General features: G+C 41.2%; 1 protein-coding gene across 1 annotated transcript in view; it reads right to left on the reverse strand.

The window, feature by feature from the left end:
* The window catches only part of Karybeta3 (karyopherin beta 3), a 180,963-nt gene that overhangs the window by 59,570 nt on the left and 94,603 nt on the right, over positions 1-26,790 (reverse strand). Inside the window, exons 4-6 of the mRNA XM_071683770.1 lie at positions 16,875-17,076; positions 12,565-12,690; positions 3,281-3,448 (exon numbers count right to left, since the gene is read on the reverse strand). Of these exons, the coding sequence (XP_071539871.1) occupies positions 3,281-3,448; positions 12,565-12,690; positions 16,875-17,076 (496 nt within the window). The remainder of the gene's footprint in view (positions 1-3,280; positions 3,449-12,564; positions 12,691-16,874; positions 17,077-26,790) is intronic.

The following is a 26,790-nucleotide window of genomic DNA, read 5'->3' on the forward strand; positions in this document are numbered from 1 at the left end:
ACTGGAGGTGGAAGGATGGAGTGAAAAAAGATTCAGAGAGATCGGGTCCTGAACATACAAGAGGGTAAGAGGTGTGCAAGCAATAGAGTGAATTGGAATGATGTGGTACACCAGGGTCGATGTGAAGTCAATGGACAGAACCAGGGCATGTGAAATATTTGGGGTAAAGGGAAAGGTCTGTGAGGCCTGGATGTGGATAGGGTGCTGTGGTTTCGGTGCATTTCACATGACAGCTAGAGACTAAGTGTGAATGAATGTGGTCTATTTTGTCTGTTTTCCTGGAGCTACCTCGCTGAAGCAGGAGGTAGTGATGCTGTTTCCTGTGGGGCGGGTAACAGCAGGAATGGATGAAGGCAAACAAGTATGAATATGTACACGTGTATATATGTATATGTATGTGTTAATATGTATATTGGGAGGTGAATACAAGAGTTTTGGAGAGAGGGGCATGTATGCAGTCTGTTATGGATGAGAGGGCTTGGGAAGCGAGTCAGTTGTTGTTTGCTGATGATACAGCACTCATGGCTGATTCGGTTGAGAAACTGCAGAAGTTGGTGATTGAGTTTGGTAAAGTGTGTGAAAGAAGAAAGATGAGAGTAAATGTGAATAAGAGCAAGGTTGTCAGGTTCAGTAGGGTTGAGGGCCATGTTTATTGAGGGGTAAGTCTGAATGGAGAAAAACTGTAGGATGTGAAGTGTTTTATATATCTGAGAGTGGATTTAGCAGTGGATGGAACCATGGAAGCGGAAGTGAGTCACAGGGTGGGGGAGGGGGTAAAGGTACTGGGAGCATTGAAAAATGTGTGGAAGACAAGAATGTCATCTCCGAGAGCAAAAATGGGTATGTTTGAAGGAATAGTGGTTTCAACAATGTTATATGGTTGTGAGGCATGGGCTATAAATAAAGTTGTACGGAGGAGGGTTGATGTTTTGGAAATGAAATGTTTGAGGACAATATGTGGTGTGAGGTGGTTTGATCGAGTAAGTAATGAAAGGTATGAGAGATGTGAAGCAATAAAAGGAGTGTGGTTGAGAAAGCAGATGAGGTTGGGCCACAAGGAGAGAATGAGTGAGGAAAGATTGACAAAGAGGATATATGTGTCAGAGATGGAGGGAACGAGGAGAAGTGGGAGAACAAATTGGAAGTGGAAGGATGGAGTGAAAAAGATTTTGAGCGATCGGGGCCTGAACATACAGGAGGGTGAAAGGAGTACAAGGAATAGAGTGAATTGGAACAATGTGGTATACTGGGGTCGACGTGCTGTCAATGGATTGAACCAGGGCATGTGAAGCGTGTGGGATAAAATATGGAAAGTTTTGTGGGGCTTGGATGTGGAAAGGGAGTGCGAGTGCATGCGCGCGGGAGGGGGGGTGTTGCACACGCGCGCCATTTCATTTGTGTACAGGTGGACACGGGAATGGATGGGGGCAGCAAGTATGAGTGTGTACGTGTGTATGTATGTATATGTATGCATACGTTGAAATGTATAGGCATTTATTTATATACATCTGTATGTGGGTGGGTTGAGCCATTCTTTCGTCTGTTTCCTTGCACTACCTCGCAAACGTGGGAGCCAGCGAATAAGTATAATGAATAAAAAAAATATATCTATATGTGCTGTCAATGGAATCAAACAGGGAATGTGAAGCATCTGGGGTAAACCATGGAAAGTTTAGTGGGGCCTGGATGTAGAAAGGGAGCTGTGGTATTGGTGCATTACACATGACAGCTAGAGAATGAGTGAACGAATGTGGCCTCTTTCGTCTTTTCCTAGCGCTACCTCTCGCGCACGCGCTATTTCATGTGTGACAGGGTGGCAACATGAATGGATGAAGGCAGCAAGTATGAATATGTACATGTGTATATATATGTATGTCTGTGTATGTATATGTTGAAATGTATAGGTATGTATATTTGCGTGTGTGGGCATGTATGTATATACATGTGTATGAGGGTGGGTTGGGCCATTCTTTCGTCTGTTTCTTTGCGCTACCTTGTTAAAGCAGGAGACAGCGACAGTTAACTAAAGTATTTATATTCTTTATCATACTTTGTCGCTGTCTCCCGCGTTAGCGAGGAAGTGCAAGGAAACAGATGAAAGAATGGCCCAACCCACCCATATACACATATATATATATACATACAGGTCCACACACACACATATACATACCTATGCATCTCAACGTATACATATATATATACACACACTGACATATACATATATGCACATGTACATAATTCATACTGTCTGCCTCTATTCATTCCCGTCGCCACCCCACCACAAATGAAATGACAACCCCCTCCCCCCCTCATGTGCGCAAGGTAGCGCTAGGAAAAGACAACAAAGGCCACATTCTTTCACTCATTCTCAAGCTGTCATGTATAATGCACCGAAACCACAGCTCCCTTTCCACATCCAGGCCCCACAGAACTTTCCATGGTTCACCCCAGACGCTTCACATGCCCTGGTTCAATCCATTGACAGCAAATTGACCTTGGTATACAACATCGTTCAATTTCACTCTATTCCTTGCACACCTTTCACCCTCCTGCATGTTCAGGCCCTGATCACTCAAAATCTTTTTAACTCCATCTTTCCACCTCCAATTTGGTCTCCCACTTCTCGTTCCCACCACTTCTGACACATATATCCTTTTGGTAAATCTTTCCTTGCTCATTCTCTCCATGTGACCAAACCATTTCAGAACACCCTCTTCTTCTCTCTCAACCACACTCTTTTTCCTACCATACATCTCTCTTACCCTTTCATTACTTACTTGATCACACCACCTCACACCACATATTGTCCTCAAACATCTCATTTCCAGCACATCCACCCTCCTCCGCACAACTCTATCTACAGCCCAGGCCTCACAACCATATAACATTGTTCGAACCACTATTCCTTCAAACATACCCATTTTTGCTTTCCAAGATAACTTTCTTGACTTCCACACACTTTTCAGGGCTCCCAGAACTTTCGCCCACTCCCCCTCCCTATGATTCACTTTACTAAATATAAAATAAATACTATTACTACTACTACTACTACTACTACTACTACTTCATACTTTTAATGCCAATAAATCATTTCAAGAAAGAAATTCTTGTTTAACTTTCTTTTATAACATATAAAAAGAACACAGCAGCTATTTCTGCTGAGTAAAAATCAAGAATCAATATCCTTATTATAATACTTTAATGCACCGTTTAAATAATATATTTCTATCTAGGTAATCTCACTGCTGCCATCAGTGTAAAGAAATAAAAAATTCCTTACCTCTTCATCTTCTAAGTCTGTCATCATATTGAGCATCTGAGGTATCAGTGTGTTCATGTACTTGGCACCAGCTTTACGCACCATAGCAGGGGCAGTCTCTGCTAATGTTACAACTACTTCCAAGATAAGGTGCTTCCATGTATCACCGACACTAGGATCTGGTAGGGCCTACAAAATCAAAAATACACTCATTTGTGTGAACTTACTGCTTTGTCAGTATAAGCTTATGTCTTTATGCCTAACAGGTTGCTCACAAAAGTGTGTTTGGTTGCAATCATAAAATATCATATAAATATAAGTACACTTTCAAGTTTTTAAACAAGACTGACAATGTACACAATGAGCAGGTCTTCAAAAGAAGTTGGGATAGGACAACCAAAGGACACAGCAAGAATTTAACTTGTTAAAAAGATGTGAAATGTATCTAAGGTATGGTAAAAGTGATGATTGAATGGAATAAAATGACTGAAGACAGGGATAATGCTAAGAGCATACATAAATTTATGGAGCAGTACAACAGCAGGGAATGTTCATTAGATGGAGCCCCACAAATGCAAAACTTTCCCTATACAATACAAATACATAATAACATGTGACATTAGAACAGGACAGCTAGTTAAGGCTGGTCCTTATCCAAAGTGAGAAATTTTGAGGCTCATTTGTGGTACCTGTTCATAAACTTATATTAGATCACACAGTAAATGGGGAAACATTAATAAAACACATTGATCAATTAAAAGTTAGATTCATCATGGTTGCTTATGTATCAGATGCTCCTGTTCCCATTCAGATGTTTGACAAAGAGACCTCTCATCCTATGCCTTTAACTTTTTCCCCTATATATCATAACTTACATGTATACGTTGAGATGTATAGGTATGAATATTTGCAAGTGTGGACGTGTATGTATATACATGTGTATGTGGGTGGATTGGGCCATTCTTTCGTCTGTTTCCTTGCGCTACCTCGCTAACGCAGGAGACAGTGACCAAGAAAATAAATAAATAAATATCTTAAGAAAATAAATAAATAATTAAAATATCTTAAAGTTGAATAACTTAGCTCCAATGGTTACAGTAGAACATGACAGTGTAGACAAGTGTGGACTGAGTGCCTACTTTAGCATATTGGAAATTTTCAAAGCTAATCTTATGCTCAGTAAATGCAATGTAGGCAGAACAGCTTTTTATATATACTAAAGTTGACGTTGCCTTACAGTGCATATATAAATGATGGCAGGATTGCAGAAATGTAGGTCTTCAAATTTCCAAATACTTGTCATCCATATGAAATGGCAGCTGTTGTGTACCCACCAAATGGAACCCCCCACCCCCTAACCTGGGACATCTGACAAGGCAGTCTTGTCAATGAATGGGGAAAAGTCCTCATTCTCAAGAGATGATGTGATAACTGTTATCAATTGTTCTTACATAACATGACCTCTAAAATTCAAATGTTGCACCACAGTTGAGAGGCATTACAAGCCAAATGAGCACAATCTTTCAGTAGAATGATTTCCAATGCAAGCTTAGTCCCAACTTTAAGTTGAGACAAACTGAAAGATCAAATAGATCTACTTATAGCTACTAGATGTTTAGAAATGTCATGAAAAAGGGGAAAGGCAGAAGAGTGATTAATAAATCTGGGTAGCTTGATTGGTTATCTCAAGGTTGAACTCAAAGTAGCTATTACAGGGTATCATCCAAAATATAAGCATTAATAAAATCAACAAGTTTGCCAAAGTATTAAAGAGAATTCACATCAGTTTAGCTAAAAATATGAGAGGTATAAAGAAATCATAATATCTAGAGGCAGTTGTGTCATATGTAACACTGGCTAAACTGACTATTTTGTACATCAATTAACATTCTGTCTGATCTGCTATGAGCTAATGAGGATAAGAACACTCCAACACTATTCAGTGTCCTTACCAAATAAAACTGGAAATTACTGCCAATATACAACAGAGAAAGGGATGAACTTCACTACCCTCTGCTAGAGGTGTTCATTACCAATGATATTCTCCTAATTAGTGTCCCATTCACTTTGTATTACCTCATCCTATTCCATAAATTATTCAGTAATAAATTGTCAGTTAAAGAGCAGCGAAGGTGGATAAGGTATTCACTGGGAAGAATAGCAGAAGAGGATGTTTGGTGTTTTTACACCAGAGGACAAAAGAGCCCCATCATCTGTGGAGAGGACATAGAAAAAATTTAGGTATGTAACAAAGATTTTTTTTTTTTTTGCTTTGTCGCTGTCTCCCGCGTTTGCGAGGTAGCGCAAGGAAACAGACGAAAGAAATGGCCCAACCCACCCCCCCCCATACACATGTATATACATACGTCCACACACGCAAATATACATACCTACACAGCTTTCCATGGTTTACCCCAGACGCTTCACATGCCTTGATTCAATCCACTGACAGCACGTCAACCCCGGTATACCACATCGCTCCAATTCACTCTATTCCTTGCCCTCCTTTCACCCTCCCGCATGTTCAGGCCCAGATCACACAAAATCTTTTTCACTCCATCTTTCCACCTCCAATTTGGTCTCCCTCTTCTCCTCGTTCCCTCCACACATATATCCTCTTGGTCAATCTTTCCTCACTCATTCTCTCCATGTGCCCAAACCATTTCAAAACACCCTCTTCTGCTCTCTCAACCACGCTCTTTTTATTTCCACACATCTCTCTTACCCTTACGTTACTTACTCGATCAAACCACCTCACACCACACATTGTCCTCAAACATCTCATTTCCAGCACATCCATCCTCCTGCGCACAACTCTATCCATAGTCCACGCCTCGCAACCATACAACATTGTTGGAACCACTGTTCCTTCAAACATACCCATTTTTGCTTTCCGAGATAATGTTCTCGACTTCCACACATTCTTCAAGGCTCCCAGAATTTTCGCCCCCTCCCCCACCCTATGATCCACTTCCGCTTCCATCCGCTGCCAGATCCACTCCCAGATATCTAAAACACTTCACTTCCTCCCGTTTTTCTCCATTCAAACTCACCTCCCAATCGACTTGACCCTCAACCCTACTGTACCTAATAACATTGCTCTTATTCACATTTACTCTTAACTTTCTTCTTTCACACACTTTACCAAACTCAGTCACCAGCTTCTGTAGTTTCTCACATGAATCAGCCACCAGCGCTGTATCATCAGCAAACAACAACTGACTCACTTCCAAAGCTCTCTCATCCCCAACAGACTTCATACTTGCCCCTCTTTCCAAAACTCTTGCAATCACCTCCCTAACAACCCCATCCATAAACAAATTAAACAACCATGGAGACATCACACACCCCTGCCGCAAACCTACATTCACTGAGAACCAATCACTTTCCTCTCTTCCTACACGTACACATGCCTTACATCCTCGATAAAAACTTTTCACTGCTTCTAACAACTTGCCTCCCACACCATATATTCTTAATACCTTCCACAGAGCATCTCTATCAACTCTATCATATGCCTTCTCCAGATCCATAAATGCTACATACAAATCCAATTGCTTTTCTAAGTATTTTTCACAAACATTCTTCAAAGCAAACACCTGATCCACACATCCTCTACCACTTCTGAAACCACACTGCTCTTCCCCAATCTGATGCTCTGTACATGCCTTCACCCTCTCAATCAATACCCTCCCATATAATTTGCCAGGAATACTCAATAAACTTATACCTCTGTAATTTGAGCACTCACTCTTATCCCCTTTACCATTGTACAATGGCACTATGCACGCATTCCGCCAATCCTCAGGCACCTCACCATGAGTCATACATACATTAAATAACCTTACCAACCAGTCAACAATACAGTCACCCCCTTTTTTAATAAATTCCACTGCAATACCATCCAAACCTGCTGCCTTGCCGGCTTTCATCTTCCGCAAAGCTTTTACTACCTCTTCTCTGTTTACCAAATCATTTTCCCTAACCCTCGCACTTTGCACACCACCTCGACCAAAACACCCTATATCTGCCACTCTATCATCACACATTCAACAAACCTTCAAAATACTCACTCCATCTCCTTCTCACATCACCACTACTTGTTATCACCTCCCCATTTGCGCCCTTCACTGAAGTTCCCATTTGCTCCCTTGTCTTACGCACTTTATTTACCTCCTTCCAGAACATCTTTTTATTCTCCCTAAAATTTAATGATACTCTCTCACCCCAACTCTCATTTGCCCTTTTTTTCACCTCTTGCACCTTTCTCTTGACCTCCTGTCTCTTTCTTTTATACGTCTCCCACTCAATTGCATTTTTTCCCTGCAAAAATCGTCCAAATGCCTCTCTCTTCTCTTTCACTAATACTCAGTGATGGATTGCGCAAAAGATGCTTGTGGTATGAGAAGAGTGGGAGGTGGGTTGATTAGAAAGGGTAGTGAGTGGTGGGATGAAGAAGTAAGAGTATTAGTGTAACAAAGATATTAACGAAATACTTATATTACGGCTTGACCAATACAAGGATCATGATTCTGAGGAAAACTCTATCTATGTATATGTGCAGAAGATGAGTACAGATACAAGACACACCTCTTGAAATACTGAAAAAGAACAAATGTCTATGGGACTATATAAAATCTATACTTTCACTCTGCTTCCCATCAAACACCATTAACTTACTTTTACAGGCACTTAATTTCAATTGCCCAAGCTTACACACAACATAAGACACTCTTACAACCTTCTGCAACTCCTCTTCACTCTCTGCAATTAAGAGAATCATCCACAAACAGACTTGTCACTAGTCATCATACCTTACCACCATATGCTATCTCTATACCCCTTCTCTCTAGATATGCTTTCATATCTCTTCTCACTCCATCCACAGATATGATAAAAAACTATGGTGAAATCACACAGCTTTGCCTCACACCATATGAGGCTGTATAATGGTTGAAAAATTCTTTCTCTTCTTAAGTACTTTTTAACTATTTTACCTTAATTACGAGCTGCAAGATGGTTTCCACTTGTGGACGTAAAAATTTTGGGCAACTTTCAGCCAAGTCCACTAAACATTTCAAGAGGGCATCATCATCACCATTCATGATACTATTTGCAATTATCTGTAAAACAAATAACAAGTTGGAAATAAAATCCACTAACATCTAAATTCTAAGTCAATAAGTATTAACTACATTACAAATATAAAAAACAAACATTAAATAGCCATGAAGAAATTATACAACCTTAAGGTACTCTAAAACTTATCTCAAACAGTTAATATACATCAACCTACAATTATTCACTACTTCCACCATAAGAAAACCAAATAAACTGATGAACCATTTCAGTGATGTGTAAGATGCTGATGCTAACAGTGAATGAGAATACAAGCAATATGCTAGTTTTCTAGGGATGGGATATCATGGTGTAATATCAGATAGCATGGGTGAAAACTGGAAGTGGGAAAGCTGAGGGAAGAGACATGCACAAGAGAAAAACTGAAACTGAACTACAAGCCCTAATAAATGCCATCCCATTAACATTAAACACACACACACACACACACATTGGGGTGTCTGAATGAGTGTGGATGTAACCAAGATGAGAAAAAAGGAGAGATTGGTAATATGTTGTAATATGTATGAGGAAAGGAACCTGGATGTTTTGGCTCTGAGTGAAACGAAGCTCAAGGGTAAAGGAGAAGAATGATTTGGCAATGACTTGGGAGTAAAGTCAGGGGTTGGTGAGAGAACAAGAGCAAAGGATGGAGTAGCACTACTCCTGAAGCAGGTGTTGTGGGAGTGTGATAGAGTGTAATAAAGTAAAATCTAGATTGATATGTGTAAAACTGAAAATGGATGAAGAGAGATGGGTGATTATTGGTGCCTATGCACCTGGTCATGAAAAGAAAGGTCATGAGAGGCAAGTGTTTTGGAAGCAGCTGAGTGAGTGCTAGCTTTGATGCACAATACTGGGTTATAGTGATGAGTGATTTGAATGTGAAGGTGAGTAATGTGGCAGTTTAGGGTATAATTGGTGTAAATGGGGTGTTCAGTGTTGTAAATGGAAATGGTGAAGAGCTTGTGGATATGTCTGTTGAAAAAGGAATGTTGCTTGGGAATACCTGGTTTAAAAAGATATACATAAGTATATGTATATGAGTCAGAGAGAAGGTCAGAGGGCATTATTGGATTACATGTTAATTGATAGGCATGTAAAAGAGAAACTTTTGGATGTAAATGTGCTGAGAGGAGCAGCTGGAGGGATGTCTGATCACTATCTTAAGGAGGTGAAGGTGAAGATCTGTTGAGGTTTTCAGAAAAGAAGAGAAAACATTGGGGAGAAGAGTGTGGTGAGAGTAAGTGAGCTTGGAGAGGAGACTTGTGTGAGGAAGTACCGGGAGAGATTGAGAGTAGAATGGCAAAAGGTGAGAGCAAATGACGTAAGGGGAAGGGGGAGGAATGGGATGTATTTAGGGAAGTAGTGATGGTTTGCACAAAAGATGCATGTGGCATGAGAAAGGTGTCTGCCTTTATTCATTCCCATCGGCACCATCGCCATACATGGAATACCATCCCCCTCCCCCTCATGTGTGCGAGGTAGCGCTAGGAAAAGACAACAAAGGCCCCATTCATTCACACTCAGTCTCTAGCTGTCATGCAATAATGCCCAAAACCACAGCTCCCTTTCCACATCCACACACTTTCCATGGTTTACCCCAGACGCTTCACATGCCTTGATTCAATCCACTGACAGCACGTCAACCCCGGTATGACCACATCGCTCCAATTCACTCTATTCCTTGCCCTCCTTTCACCCTCCGCATGTTCAGGCCCCGATCACTCAAAATCTTTTTCACTCCATCTTTCCACCTCCAATTTGGTCTCCCACTTCTCCTCGTTTCCCCTCACACATATATCCTCTTGGTCAATCTTTCCTCACTCATTCTCTCCATGTGACCAAACCATTTCAAAACACCCTCTTCTGCTCTCTCAACCACGCTCTTTTTATTTCCACACATCTCTCTTACCCTTACGTTACTTACTCGATCAAACCACCTCACACCACACATTGTCCTCAAACATCTCATTTCCAGCACATCCATCCTCCTGCGCACAACTCTATCCATAGTCCACGCCTCGCAACCATACAACATTGTTGGAACCACTATTCCTTCAAACATACCCATTTTTGCTTTCCGAGATAATGTTCTCGACTTCCACACATTCTTCAAGGCTCCCAGAATTTTCGCCCCCTCCCCCACCCTATGATCCACTTCCGCTTCCATCCGCTGCCAGATCCACTCCCAGATATCTAAAACACTTCACTTCCTCCCGTTTTTCTCCATTCAAACTCACCTCCCAATTGACTTGACCCTCAACCCTACTGTACCTAATAACATTGCTCTTATTCACATTTACTCTTAACTTTCTTCTTTCACACACTTTACCAAACTCAGTCACCAGCTTCTGTAGTTTCTCACATGAATCAGCCACCAGCGCTGTATCATCAGCGAACAACAACTGACTCACTTCCCAAGCTCTCTCATCCCCAACAGACTTCATACTTGCCCCTCTTTCCAAAACTCTTGCAATCACCTCCCTAACAACCCCATCCATAAACAAATTAAACAACCATGGAGACATCACACACCCCTGCCGCAAACCTACATTCACTGAGAACCAATCACTTTCCTCTCTTCCTACACGTACACATGCCTTACATCCTCGATAAAAACTTTTCACTGCTTCTAACAACTTGCCTCCCACACCATATATTCTTAATACCTTCCACAGAGCATCTCTATCAACTCTATCATATGCCTTCTCCAGATCCATAAATGCTACATACAAATCCAATTGCTTTTCTAAGTATTTTTCACAAACATTCTTCAAAGCAAACACCTGATCCACACATCCTCTACCACTTCTGAAACCACACTGCTCTTCCCCAATCTGATGCTCTGTACATGCCTTCACCCTCTCAATCAATACCCTCCCATATAATTTGCCAGGAATACTCAATAAACTTATACCTCTGTAATTTGAGCACTCACTCTTATCCCCTTTACCATTGTACAATGGCACTATGCACGCATTCCGCCAATCCTCAGGCACCTCACCATGAGTCATACATACATTAAATAACCTTACCAACCAGTCAACAATACAGTCACCCCCTTTTTTAATAAATTCCACTGCAATACCATCCAAACCTGCTGCCTTGCCGGCTTTCATCTTCCGCAAAGCTTTTACTACCTCTTCTCTGTTTACCAAATCATTTTCCCTAACCCTCGCACTTTGCACACCACCTCGACCAAAACACCCTATATCTGCCACTCTATCATCACACATTCAACAAACCTTCAAAATACTCACTCCATCTCCTTCTCACATCACCACTACTTGTTATCACCTCCCCATTTGCGCCCTTCACTGAAGTTCCCATTTGCTCCCTTGTCTTACGCACTTTATTTACCTCCTTCCAGAACATCTTTTTATTCTCCCTAAAATTTAATGATACTCTCTCACCCCAACTCTCATTTGCCCTTTTTTTCACCTCTTGCACCTTTCTCTTGACCTCCTGTCTCTTTCTTTTATACGTCTCCCACTCAATTGCATTTTTTCCCTGCAAAAATCGTCCAAATGCCTCTCTCTTCTCTTTCACTAATACTCAGTGATGGATTGCGCAAAAGATGCTTGTGGTATGAGAAGAGTGGGAGGTGGGTTGATTAGAAAGGGTAGTGAGTGGTGGGATGAAGAAGTAAGAGTATTAGTGTAACAAAGATATTAACGAAATACTTATATTATGGCTTGACCAATACAAGGATCATGATTCTGAGGAAAACTCTATCTATGTATATGTGCAGAAGATGAGTACAGATACAAGACACACCTCTTGAAATACTGAAAAAGAACAAATGTCTATGGGACTATATAAAATCTATACTTTCACTCTGCTTCCCATCAAACACCATTAACTTACTTTTACAGGCACTTAATTTCAATTGCCCAAGCTTACACACAACATAAGACACTCTTACAACCTTCTGCAACTCCTCTTCACTCTCTGCAATTAAGAGAATCATCCACAAACAGACTTGTCACTAGTCATCATACCTTACCACCATATGCTATCTCTATACCCCTTCTCTCTAGATATGCTTTCATATCTCTTCTCACTCCATCCACAGATATGATAAAAAACTATGGTGAAATCACACAGCTTTGCCTCACACCATATGAGGCTGTATAATGGTTGAAAAATTCTTTCTCTTCTTAAGTACTTTTTAACTATTTTACCTTAATTACGAGCTGCAAGATGGTTTCCACTTGTGGACGTAAAAATTTTGGGCAACTTTCAGCCAAGTCCACTAAACATTTCAAGAGGGCATCATCATCACCATTCATGATACTATTTGCAATTATCTGTAAAACAAATAACAAGTTGGAAATAAAATCCACTAACATCTAAATTCTAAGTCAATAAGTATTAACTACATTACAAATATAAAAAACAAACATTAAATAGCCATGAAGAAATTATACAACCTTAAGGTACTCTAAAACTTATCTCAAACAGTTAATATACATCAACCTACAATTATTCACTACTTCCACCATAAGAAAACCAAATAAACTGATGAACCATTTCAGTGATGTGTAAGATGCTGATGCTAACAGTGAATGAGAATACAAGCAATATGCTAGTTTTCTAGGGATGGGATATCATGGTGTAATATCAGATAGCATGGGTGAAAACTGGAAGTGGGAAAGCTGAGGGAAGAGACATGCACAAGAGAAAAACTGAAACTGAACTACAAGCCCTAATAAATGCCATCCCATTAACATTAAACACACACACACACATTGGGGTGTCTGAATGAGTGTGGATGTAACCAAGATGAGAAAAAAGGAGAGATTGGTAATATGTTGTAATATGTATGAGGAAAGGAACCTGGATGTTTTGGCTCTGAGTGAAACGAAGCTCAAGGGTAAAGGAGAAGAATGATTTGGCAATGACCTAAGAGTAAAGTCAGGGGTTGGTGAGAGAACAAGAGCAAAGGATGGAGTAGCACTACTCCTGAAGCAGGTGTTGTGGGAGTGTGATAGAGTGTAATAAAGTAAAATCTAGATTGATATGTGTAAAACTGAAAATGGATGAAGAGAGATGGGTGATTATTGGTGCCTATGCACCTGGTCATGAAAAGAAAGGTCATGAGAGGCAAGTGTTTTGGAAGCAGCTGAGTGAGTGCTAGCTTTGATGCACAATACTGGGTTATAGTGATGAGTGATTTGAATGTGAAGGTGAGTAATGTGGCAGTTTAGGGTATAATTGGTGTAAATGGGGTGTTCAGTGTTGTAAATGGAAATGGTGAAGAGCTTGTGGATATGTCTGTTGAAAAAGGAATGTTGCTTGGGAATACCTGGTTTAAAAAGATATACATAAGTATATGTATATGAGTCAGAGAGAAGGTCAGAGGGCATTATTGGATTACATGTTAATTGATAGGCATGTAAAAGAGAAACTTTTGGATGTAAATGTGCTGAGAGGAGCAGCTGGAGGGATGTCTGATCACTATCTTAAGGAGGTGAAGGTGAAGATCTGTTGAGGTTTTCAGAAAAGAAGAGAAAACATTGGGGAGAAGAGTGTGGTGAGAGTAAGTGAGCTTGGAGAGGAGACTTGTGTGAGGAAGTACCGGGAGAGATTGAGAGTAGAATGGCAAAAGGTGAGAGCAAATGACGTAAGGGGAGAGGGGGAGGAATGGGATGTATTCAGGGAAGTAGTGATGGTTTGCACAAAAGATGCATGTGGCATGAGAAAGGTGTCTGCCTTTATTCATTCCCATCGGCACCTCGCCATACATGGAATACCATCCCCCTCCCCCTCATGTGTGCGAGGTAGCGCTAGGAAAAGACAACAAAGGCCCCATTCATTCACACTCAGTCTCTAGCTGTCATGCAATAATGCCCAAAACCACAGCTCCCTTTCCACATCCAGGCCCCACACAACTTTCCATGGTTTACCCCAGACGCTTCACATGCCCTGATTCAATCCACTGACAGCACGTCAACCCCGGTATGCCACATCGATCCAATTCACTCTATTCCTTGCCCGCCTTTCACCCTCCTGCATGTTCAGGCCCCGATCACTCAAAATCTTTTTCACTCCATCTTTCCACCTCCAATTTGGTCTCCCACTTCTCCTCGTTCCCTCCACCTCTGACACATATATCCTCTTGGTCAATCTTTCCTCACTCATTCTCTCCATGTGACCAAACCCATTTCAAAACACCATCTTCTGCTCCCTCAACCACGCTCTTTTTATTTCCACACATCTCTCTTACCCTTACATTACTTACTCAATCAAACCACCTCACACCACACATTGTCCTCAAACATCTCATTTCCAGCACATCCACCCTCCTGCGCACAGCTCTATCCATAGCCCATGCCTCGCAACCATACAACATTGTTGGAAACACTATTCCTTCAAACATACCCATTTTTGCTTCCCGAGATAATGTTCTCGACTTCCACACATTCTTCAAGGCTCCCAGGATTTTCGCCCCCTCCCCCACCCTATGATTCACTTCCGCTTCCATGGTTCCATCCGCTGCCAGATCCACTCCCAGATATCTAAAACACTTTACTTCCTCAAGTTTTTCTCCATTCAAACTTACCTCCCAATTGACTTGACCCTCAACCCTACTGTACCTAATAACTTTGCTCTTATTCACATTTACTCTTAACTTTCTTCTTTCACACACTTTTCCCCTTTTAGAAATGTTAAAATACAAGGAGAGGAGGGTTTGTAGCCCCTGCTCCCGTCCCCTTTAGTCGCCTTCTAAGACATGTGAGGAATGCATGGGAAGTATTCTCTCTCCCCTAAATAGATAAATAATGAGTGGATGGGCCATTCTTCGTCCGTTTCCTGTAACTACCTCGCTAACACAGAAACAGTGATCAAGTATTTGAAAAAAACAAAAAACATAACCTTTAGTTAAGTCAGGTAATATTATATCTACCAACGTTAAGGAAAGATGAAGAAGACTGTCTGCTGTAACCAGGATTACAACCTATAAGCTCAACCCCAAATGGCACAAGTAGATACCATGGTCAGCAAAAGTAACTGCTACACGATGGAGGGTCTTTCGCCTATCATCCTATATTACTTCAGTATCCAAACTCTGGAAAACTAATCCCGAACAGAATAAAGCACAATATCCTACTTTCACTTACAAAACTGTGTTTCAAACCTAACTATTCCATCAACACACAACACAGAGACCTCACACACCATATCTTAAATGACTTCAACCAACTACATTCCCTGTACTACAACATATCCATAGCCATCAACAAAGGATTTGACACTCCTCAACACATCCTCACTGAAAAAAAATAATTGACACTACTCTCCACAAATATAACTACAGCTAGGTGGCCAAATCACTCTCAATGGCTTCACCTCCAAAATCCTTACTCTACAATGCTGTTCCCAAGGAGCAGTTCTTACTTTCAAGTATATTAATCTCTTCCAACATGACCTTCCATTACCTCTAGCAAACCATATCAAGGTCCTCTCATGCACAAATAACCAAAAAATCACAAAACAACAACCTAACACTAAAGTAGCAAAAACATTTATGCAGCACCACATTACATAACTGAAAATATACGGCTCACCAAAAACAGAATGACCACATTAAGGGGAAAATGATACGGTAAGAGAGAGATGCAGTAATAAGAAAAGTGTGCTGAATTGGTCAGAACATAATGACAGAATGAGTGAGGTGAAGTTGACAAACAGGATAAATGTGTAAGAAGTGGAGGAGAAGATGAGGAGAGGGGAACAAACTGGAGAAGGAGGCATGAAATGGAAAACATTTGGGGTGCTCGGGTCTGTACATGCAAAGGGGTGTAAAGCATGCATGGGACAGAGTGAACTGGCACAGTTTGGTAAACAGGGGGCCATATATTACCAATGGACTGAACTAAGGCATATGAAGTGACTGAGCAAAAACATGGAAAGGTTTATGAGGTCTGGTTGTGGATAAGTTGTGGTTTCACTACATTACAAATGATAGCTTAAGAATGGGATAGTGATATAGGCCATGTCTTCATCTGTTCATGGTATTAACACAAGAATCAACAAAAGTTTGAAAACTAAACAAAACAATAAAATCAGACTTCTTTTTTAGACATGATCACCATTTTGCGTGTTAGTAAGGCAGCACCAAGAACAGACAAAGAAAGGCTACATCTGCTCACATCCACTCTCTTGCTGTCATGTGAAGTCATACTTATGGGTCTTATGCCACTCAATTCTTTGGATGCTAGTAAATAAGTAAAATGTATCATGACCAAAGAGTAAATCTTCAAGTTATGATGTACATTAATTACAGTTTAAACCCTATTACAAATGGCAGACAATATTCAAGAATGCATGAGCAAATGTTTTATGAGTAAGATCAAGGTTGAAGTGTGATTTCTAATAACAGATGGATGATGATGACAATGGTGGGCAAAGGACTGTTAAGAGTCTCACATAATATGCAGATGACACAAAACTATGTTTATAAAAGTATCCAAGTGTAAAATAACATTACCTGAAGAAACTGAGGAAGAAGATCAGCAAAATTCTTCTGAATATTTGGCTCATTATCATGAAGGAGAATAAATGCAGCAGTGGCCTTAACTGCTAGTGACTGGACAGGAGGGTTAGTAGAATCTGCTAGAGAGGATGTTAACATAGCCTTTATCATCCCAAGGTGCTGCTGTTGCTGATTGCCAAATACTCCTGGTACCAAGCTGTTGAAATCAAGTTTTTCAAAATTAGTATGCAATTCCCAGCATAATATAATAACTAAGGAAATAAGGAGATAAGTCTGTTTGTGTGAAGGTAAGAGAGCACCTTCCTACCTTTAAGCAAATAAGAAATCTTGCCATCTAGCAGGGCTCAGTACAAAATAGAGAGAAACTAAGTTGTCACAACATTAACAGATTTGAATATATTGTTTTTTCAAGTATCCTCTTCCGTTAATAGTGAAGTATCTAAATACATTTTAAGGTTTTATGTTATAATGCCATTAATGCCAATCTTTTTCTTTCGCACTTGTTCGCTGTTTCCTCATTAGCAAGGTAATGCCAGGAATAGACGAAGAAATGGCCTCATTTTCTCACATCCATTCTCCAGCTGTCCTGAGTAATGCAATGAAAACAGCTCCCTACCAACAAACAAGTCCCACAGACCTTTCCTTGGTTTCCCCCACCTGCTTCATTTGACCCGATTCAGTTAATTGACATCACCTCACCCATCACCCCATCTCATTTCACTTCAATTCACTTTATCCCATCCATAACTATCTCTCTCTTACATGTTAAGGTCCCATTCAGTCAAAATCCTGTTCACTCCATCCTTCAATCTCCAATTTGGTCGACCTCCTTTCTCTTTGTCCTTTCCACTTCTCAAACATATGGCCTCTTTGTCAATTGTCCTCACTCATTCTCTCCATATGTCCAAATCATTTTAGTACATCCACTTCAGCTCTCAGCCATACTCTTATTACAACACCTCTCCCCTACCCTGTCACTACTTACTAGATTAACTCTTCTCGCACCACATATTGTCCTCAAACATTTCATTTCCAACACATTAGTCACCATCCATACAATTTCATCTATAGTCCATGCCTCACACTAAAACAACACTTATGGGACGAATATACCTTCAAGCATAACCATTTGTGCCTTCCCAGATAATGACCTCTCTTTTCACATGTTCCTCAATGCTCCCAGAAACATTGCCCTTACCTAATCATGACTCAACGATGCTTCCATGGTTCCAATTAAGGAATCTAAAACACTCCACTCCCACTAAATTTTCTTCATTCAAACTCGCACCCCAACTAAACTGTTTCTCTGCTCTGCTAATCTTATCTATTTATATTTTGCTTTGTCGCTGTCTCCCGGGTTAGCAAGGAAGCACAAGGAAACAGACAAAAGAATGGCCCAACCCACTCACATACACATGTATATACATACACGTCCACACACGCACATATACATACCTATATATCTCAACATTATCCCTGGGGATAAGGGAGAAAGAATACTTCCCACATATTCCCTGCGTGTCATAGAAGGCAACTAAAAGGGAAAGGAGCGGGGGACTGGAAATCCTCCCCTCTTGTTTTTCATTTTCCAAAAGAAGGAACAGAGAAGGGGGCCAAGTGAGGATGTTCCCTCAAAGGCTCAGTCCTCTGTTCTTAACGCTACCTCGCTAACACGGGAAATAGCAAATAGTATGAAAAAAAAAATCTCAACGTATACATATATATATCTATTTATTTATTCATTTTGCTTTGTCGCTGTCTCCCACGTTAGTGAGGTAGCGCAAGGAAACAGACGAAAGAATGGCCCAACCCACCCACATACACATGTATATACATACAAGTCCACACACACAAATATACATACCTATACATCTCAATGTACACATATATATACACACACAGACACATACATATATACACATGTACATAATTCATAGTGTCTGCCTCTATTCATTCCCATCGCCACCTCGCCACACATGGAATAACAACCCCCCCTCCCCCCCCCCCCCTCATGTGTGCGAGGCAGCGCTAGGAAAAGACAACAAAGGCCACATTCGTTCACACTCAGTCTCTAGCTGTCATGTAATAATGCACCGAAACCACAGCTCCCTTTCCACATCCAGGCCCCACACAACTTTCCATGGTTTATCCCAGACGCTTCACATGCCCTGGTTCAATCCATTGACAGCACGTCAACCCCGGTATACCACATCATTACAATTCACTCTATTCCTTGCACGCCTTTCACCCTCTTGCATGTTCAGGCACCGATCACACAAAATCTTTTTCACTCCATCTTTCCACCTCCAATCTGGTCTCCCACTTCTCCTCGTTCCCTCCACCTCTGACACATATATCCTCTTGGTCAATCTTTCCTCACTCATTCTCTCCATGTGACCAAACCATTTCAAAACACCCTCTTCTGCTCTCTCAACCACACTCTTTCTATTTCCACACATCTCTCTTACCGTTACATAACTTACTCGATCAAACCACCTCACACCACATATTGTCCTCAAACATCTCATTTCCAACACATCCACCCTCCTGCGCACAACTCTATCCATAGCCCACGCCTCGCAGCCATACAACATTGTTGGAACCACTATTCCTTCAAACATACCCACACATACACACACAGACATATAAACACATGTACATAATTCATACTGTCTGCCTTTATTCATTCCCATCGCCACCCCCCCCATTGTGCGCGAGGTAGCGCTAGGAAAAGACAACAAAGGCCACATTTGTTCACACTCAGTCTTTAGCTGTCAAGTAATAATGCACCGAAACCACAGCTCCCTTTCCACATCCAGGCCCCAAAGAACTTTCCATGGTTTACTTTCATTCATTCACATCTACTCTCAACTTTTGTACACTCCTACGAATGCGCATATCAACTTCTGTAGCTTCTGTGAAGAAGCTGCTACCACACACACAAACAGATAGAGAGACTTCCCAGCTTCTCAAATTAGACATAAAAAGAGTATGGATAAGAGATCAGAACAGGGTGTGTTGAAATAGTCTGGACATATGGAAGGAATGAGTGAGGAAAGGTTGACAAAGAGGATATATGTGTCAGAGGTGAAGGGAGGGAGAAGCAGGAGACCAAATTGGAGGCAGAGGGATGGAGAGAAAAAGATTTTGAGTAATCAGAGCCTGAACATACAGGAGGGTGAAAGGCATAAAAGGAACAGAGTGAATTGGAAAGATGTGGTATACTAAGGTGGACGTGCTGTCAATGGACTGAACCAGGGCATGTGAAGCATCTGGGGTAAACCATGGAAAGGTCTGTGGGGCCTGGATGTGGATAGGGAGCTGTGAATTTATGTATATGCATGTGTATGTGGGTGGGTTAGGCCATTCTTTTGTCTGTTTCCTTGCCCTAACTCGCTAATGCGGGAAACTGCAACTAAGTATAATAATTTAGAAAAAAATTTGAAATGTATATGTATGTATATGTGCCTGTGGGATGGGGGAAAAAGAATACTTCCCATGCATTCCTCATGTGTCGTAGAAGGCGACTACAGGGGACGGGAGCGGGAGGCTAGAAACCCTCCCCTCCTTGTATTTTAACTTTCTAAAAGGGGAAACAGAAGAAGGAGTCACGCGAGGAGTGCTCATCCTCCTCGAAGGCTCAGATTGGGGTGTCTAAATGTGTGTGGATGTAACCAAAATGAGAAAAAAGGAGAGATAGGTAGTATGTTTGAGGAAAGGAACCTGGATGTTTTGGCTCTGAGTCAAACGAAGCTCAAGGGTAAAGGGGAAGAGTGGTTTGGGAATGTCTTGGGAGTAAAGTCAGGGGTTAGTGAGAGGACAAGAGCAAGGGAAGGAGTAGCACTACTCCTGAAATAGGAGTTGTGGGAGTATGTGATAGAGCGTAAGAAAGTAAACTCTAGATTGATATGGGAAAAACTGAAAGTGGATGGAGAGAGATGGGTGATTATTGGTGCATATGCACCTGGGCATGAGAAGAAAGATCATGAGAGGCAAGTGTTTTGGGAGCAGCTGAATGAGTGTTAGTGGTTTTGATGCACAAGACCAGGTTATAGTGATGGGTGATTTGAATGCAAAGGTGAGTAATGTGGCAGTTGAGGGAATAATTAGTGTACATGGGGTGTTCAGTGTTGTAAATGGAAATGGTGAAGAGCTTGTAGATTTATGTGCTGAAAAAGGACTGGTGATTTGGAATACCTGGTTTAAAAAGCGAGATACACGTAAGTATACGTATGTAAGTAGGAGAGATGGCCAGAGAGCATTATTGGATTACGTGTTAATTGACAGGCGCGTGAAAGAGAGACTTTTGGATGTTAATGTGCTGAGAGGTTCAACTGGAGGGATGTCTGATCATTATCTTGTGGAGGCGAAGGTGAAGATTTGTAGGGGTTTTAAGAAAAGAAGAGAGAATGTTGGGGTGAAGAGAGTGGTGAGAGTAAGTGAGCTTGGGAAGGAGACTTGTGTGAGGAAGTACCAGGAGAGACTGAGTGCAAAATGGAAAAAGGTGAGAACAAAGGAGGTAAGGGGAGTGGGGGAGGAATGGGATGCATTTCGGGAAGCAGTGATGGCTTGCGCAAAAGATGCTTGTGGCATGAGAAGCGTAGGAGGTGGGTTGATTAGAAAGAGTAGTGAGTGGTGTGATGAAGAAGTAAGATTATTAGTGAAAGAGGAGAGAGAGGCATTTGGACGATTTTTGCAGGGAAAAAATGCGAATGACTGGGAGATGTATAAAAGAAAGAGGCAGGAGGTCAAGAGAAAGGTGCAAGAGGTGAAAAAGAGGGCAAATGAGAGTTGGGGTGAGAGAGTATCATTAAATTTTAGGGAGAATAAAAAGATGTTTTGGAAGGAGGTAAGTAAAGTGCATAAGACAAGGGAGCAAATGGGAACTTCAGTGAAGGGGGCTCATGGGGAGGTGATAACAAGTAGTGGTGATGTGAGGAGGAGATGGAGTGAGTATTTTGAAGGTTTGTTGAATGTATTTGATGATAGAGTGGCAGATATAGGGTGATTTGGTTGAGGTGGTGTGCAAAGTGAGAGGGTTAGGGAAAATGATTTGGTAAACAGAGAAGAGGTAGTAAAAGCTTTACAGAAGATGAAAGCCAGCAAGGCAGCATGTTTGGATGGTATTGCAGTGGAATTTATTAAAAAAGGGGGTGACTGTATTGTTGACTGGTTTGTAAGGTTATTTAATGTACGTATGATTCATGGTGAGGTGCCTGAGGATTGGCGGAATGCTTGCATAGTGCCACTGTACAAAGGCAAAGGGGATAAGAGTGAGAGGTATAAGTTTGTTGAGTACTCCTGGGAAATTATATGGGAGGGTATTGATTGAGAGGGTGAAGGCATGTACAGAGCATCAGATTGGGGAAGAGCAGTGTGGTTTCAGAAGTGGTAGAGGATGTATGGATCAGGTGTTTGCTTTGAAGAATGTATGTGAGAAATACTTAGAAAAGCAAATGGATTTGTATGTAGCATTTATGGATCTGGAGAAGGCATATGACAGAGTTGATATAGATGCTCTGTGGAAGGTATTACGAATATATGGTGTGGGAGGCAAGTTGTTAGAAGCAGTGAAAAGTTTTTATCGAGGATGTAAGGCATGTGTACATGTAGGAAGAGAGGAAAGTGATTGGTTCTCAGTGAATGAAGGTTTGCGGCAGGGGTGTGTGATGTCTCCATGGTTGTTTAATTTGTTTATGGATGGGGTTGTTAGGGAGGTGAATGCAAGAGTTTTGGAAAGAGGGGCAAGTATGAAGTCTGTTGGGGATGAGAGAGCTTGGGAAGTGAGTCAGTTGTTGTTCGCTGATGATACAGCGCTGGTGGCTGATTCATGAGAGAAACTGCAGAAGCTGGTGACTGAGTTTGGTAAAGTGTGTGAAAGAAGAAAGTTAAGAGTAAATGTGAATAAGAGCAAGGTTATTAGGTACAGTAGGGTTGAGGGTCAAGTCAATTGGGAGGTAAGTTTGAATGGAGAAAAGCTGGAGGAAGTAAAGTGTTTTAGATATCTGGGAGTGGACCTGGCAGCGGATGGAACCATGGAAGCGGAAGTGAATCACAGGGTGGGGGAGGGGGCGAAAATTCTGGGAGCCTTGAAGAATGTTTGGAAGTCGAAAATATTATCTCAGAAAGCAAAAATGGGTATGTTTGAAGGAATAGTGGTTCCAACAATGTTGTATGGTTGCGAGGCATGGGCTATGGATAGAGTTGTGCGCAGGAGGGTGGATGTGCTGGAAATGAGATGTTTGAGGACAATATGTGGAAATAAAAAGAGTGTGGTTGAGAGAGCAGAATAGGGTGTTTTGAAATGGTTTGGTCACATGGAGAGAATGAGTGAGGAAAGATTGACCAAGAGGATATATGTGTCAGAGGTGGAGGGAACGAGGAGAAGTGGGAGACCAAATTGGAGGTGGAAAGATGGAGTGAAAAAGATTTTGAGTGATCGGGGCCTGAACATGCAGGAGGGTGAAAGGCGTGCAAGGAATAGAGTGAATTGGAACAATGTGGTATACCAGGGTCGAAGTGCTGTCAATGGATTGAACCAGGGCATGTGAAGCATCTGGGGTAAACCATGGAAAGTTCTGTGGGGCCTGGACGTGGAAAGGGAACTGTGGTTTCGGTGCATTATTACATGACAGCTAGAGACTGAGTGTGAACGAATGGGGCCTTTGTTGTCTTTTCCTAATGCTACCTTGCACACATGAGGGGGGAGGAGGTTGTTATTTCCATGTGTGGTGAGGTGGCGATGGGAATAAATAAAGGCAGACAGTATAAATTATGTACATGTGTATATATGTATATGTCTGAGTTTGTATATATATGTGTACATTGAGATGTATAAGTATGTATATTTGCGTGTGTGGACGTGTATGTATATACATGTGTATGTGGGTGGGTTGGGCCATTCTTTCGTCTGTTTCCTTGTGCTACCTCGCTAATGCGGGAGACAGCGACACAGCAAAATAAATAAAATATGTGCCTGTGGGCATTTATGTATATATTTGTGCATGTGGATGGGTAGGGCCATTCCTCGTCTGTTTCCTTGCACTACCTTGCTAATGCAATCATATTATTGGTGGGTGGATTACATATCATACAGATGACACATATGTTGAAGAGTGGTGGTGCCAGTGTGCCTTTGTGCATTTGTTTTCTAATGTCTTTAACACTCATCATCAGTTGCACTTTGTGAAAACTGTTTACAGATCAGTGAAAATAAAATCAATGGCTGATAACATTCAAAAGGTGTACTTTCAGCTCTTGATGCTTGAAGGGCACAAGTATTCATTGCAATAGGCTTAGAATGATGATGCTGTTGCTCTTCAGAGCATATCACCATGAATTTTTTTTTTTTTTTTACATATTCACCATTTCCTACATCTTTTTCAGCACACAAACCCACAGGCTTTTCATTTCCATTTACAACACTGAACACTCCATGTACACCAATTATGCCCTCAACTGTCACATTACTCACCTTCACATTTAAATCACCCATCACTATACCCAATCTTGTGCATCACAACTGCTAACACTCACTCAACTGCTCCCAAAACACTTGCTTCGTGATTTTTCTTCTCTTGACCAAGTGCATAGGAACCAATAATCACTCCTCTCTCTCCATCCACTTTCAGTTTTCCCCAGATCAATCTTCAATTTACTTTCTTACAATCTTTAATCTACTTTCTTACACTATCACATACTCCCAAAAATCCTGCTTCAGGAGTAGTGCCACACCTTCCTTAGCTCTTGTCCTTTCACCAACCCCTGACTTTACTCCCAAGATATTGCCAAACCACTCTTCCCCTTAACCCTTGAGCTTCATTTCACTCAAGAGCCAGAACATGCAGGTTTCTGTCCTCAAACATACTTCCCATCTCTCCTTTCTTCTCATTTTGGTTACATCCACACACATTCAGACACCCCAATGTGAGCCTTTGAGGAGGATGAGCATTCCCCGCTTGAGGTAAAATTGTAATTCTGTTGTTCAGGTAGTTCTAATAACATGTATTTTTTGGTAAATGCTGTGCTGCATTACATGTTTCACAGAGACAATCCGCCTCATCAGGTGCAAACAGTTAATAAAGTATTTAAATCCCAACACAGACTCAGTCCAGCCACTGCCATGATGAGGTATACACTGGCCTTTCCTTTAGAGGGAAAGTGGTGGAGATGCCACTTTGCTAATAGGGGCTGTTTGGGGAAGGTTGGCCTGGGTACTGCGATGTGTGTTTTACTACATATCTTAAGTTATTGTTTCTTTATAATTCTTTCATAATGATTTGGATGGTAATAGGATATGCTTTAAAATTACCAAGGGACAAATCCATATTCTTGGTATTAGTAATTAAGACAGATTCATTGATGTTACATCAATGAATCAGTCTTAATTGATGTTACATCAATGAATCAGTCTTAATTGCTTATACTAGGAACTTGAATTTGTCTATTGGTAACTTTAAAGGACACCTATTATCAACCAAATTAATATGAAAGAATTATCAAGACACAATAACATTAGTTGAACACATATCTTGATACCCAGGACAACCTCCTATGCAGCCCTCTATAGCCATATGGGCCCCCTAACTTTCCCTCTAACAGTCAGGCCAGTGTTTACTTTGGCATGGTGATGACAGGACGAATTCTGTGTGTTAATGTTAGAATTTAAAAACTTTATGAATTCTTTGCATCTGATGAGACAGATTGTCTCCATGAAACACGTAGTGCAGTGCAGCATGTATTGAGAAAAATATCTTCTTTTTTATTATACTTAATTGCTGTTCCCCATGTCAGCAAGGTCACACCAGGAAATAGGAGAATGGCCCATCCACTCATAAACATATATGTACATAAACATATGCACATATACATACTTAAACATATCAACATATACATACTTTACTTACACACATGCAGACATTACATACATACACATGTACATATTCATACTTGCTTGCCTTCATCCAGTCCCGTCGCTACCCCTCCCAACAGGATTACAGCATTGCTATCCCCTGCTTCAGCGAGGCAGCGCCAGGAATACAGACAAAAAGGCCCCACTTTGTTCACACTCAGTCTCCAGCTGTCATATGTAATGCACTGAAACCACAGCTCCCTATCCACATCCAGGCCCCACAAACCTTTCCATGGTTTGCCCCAGACACTTCACATGCCCTGGGTCAATTCATTGACAGCAAGTTGATCCTGGTATACAACATCATTCCAAGTCACTCTATTCCTTGCACGCCTTTCACCCTCCTGTATGTTCAGGCCCCAATCGCTGAAAATCTTTTTGACTTCATCCTTCCACCTCCAACTTGGTCTCCCACTTCTTCTTCCCTCCACCTCTGACACATATCCACTTTGTCAATCTTTCCTCACTCATTCTTTCCATGAGTCCAAACCATTTCAACATACTTTCTTCTGTTCACTCAGCCACACTCTTTTTATTACCACACATCTCTCTTACCCTTTCATTACTTACTCTATCAAATCATCTCACACCACATATTGTCCTCAAACTTTCCATTTCCAACACATCCACCCTCCTCCTTGAAACCCTATCTATAGCCCATGCCTCACAACCATACAACTTTGTTGGAACCTCTATTCTTTCAAAAATACCCATTTTTGCTCTCCAAGATAATGTTCTCGCCTTCCACACATTCTTCAACACTCCCAGAATCTTCACCCCTCCCCCACCCTCTGACTCACTTTCGCTTCATTGGTTCCATCCGCTGCTAATTCCACTTCCAGATATCAAAATCACTTCACTTCCTCCAGTTTTCTCCATTCAAACTTACCTCTAAATCTGTTTGTCCCTCAACCCTACTGAACCTAATAACCTTGCTCTTATTCACATTTACTCTCAGCTTTCTTCTTTCACACACTTTACAAAACTCAATCACTGACT

This window comes from Panulirus ornatus, chromosome 37, assembly GCF_036320965.1.
Source record: "Panulirus ornatus isolate Po-2019 chromosome 37, ASM3632096v1, whole genome shotgun sequence".
NCBI lineage: Eukaryota > Metazoa > Arthropoda > Malacostraca > Decapoda > Palinuridae > Panulirus > Panulirus ornatus.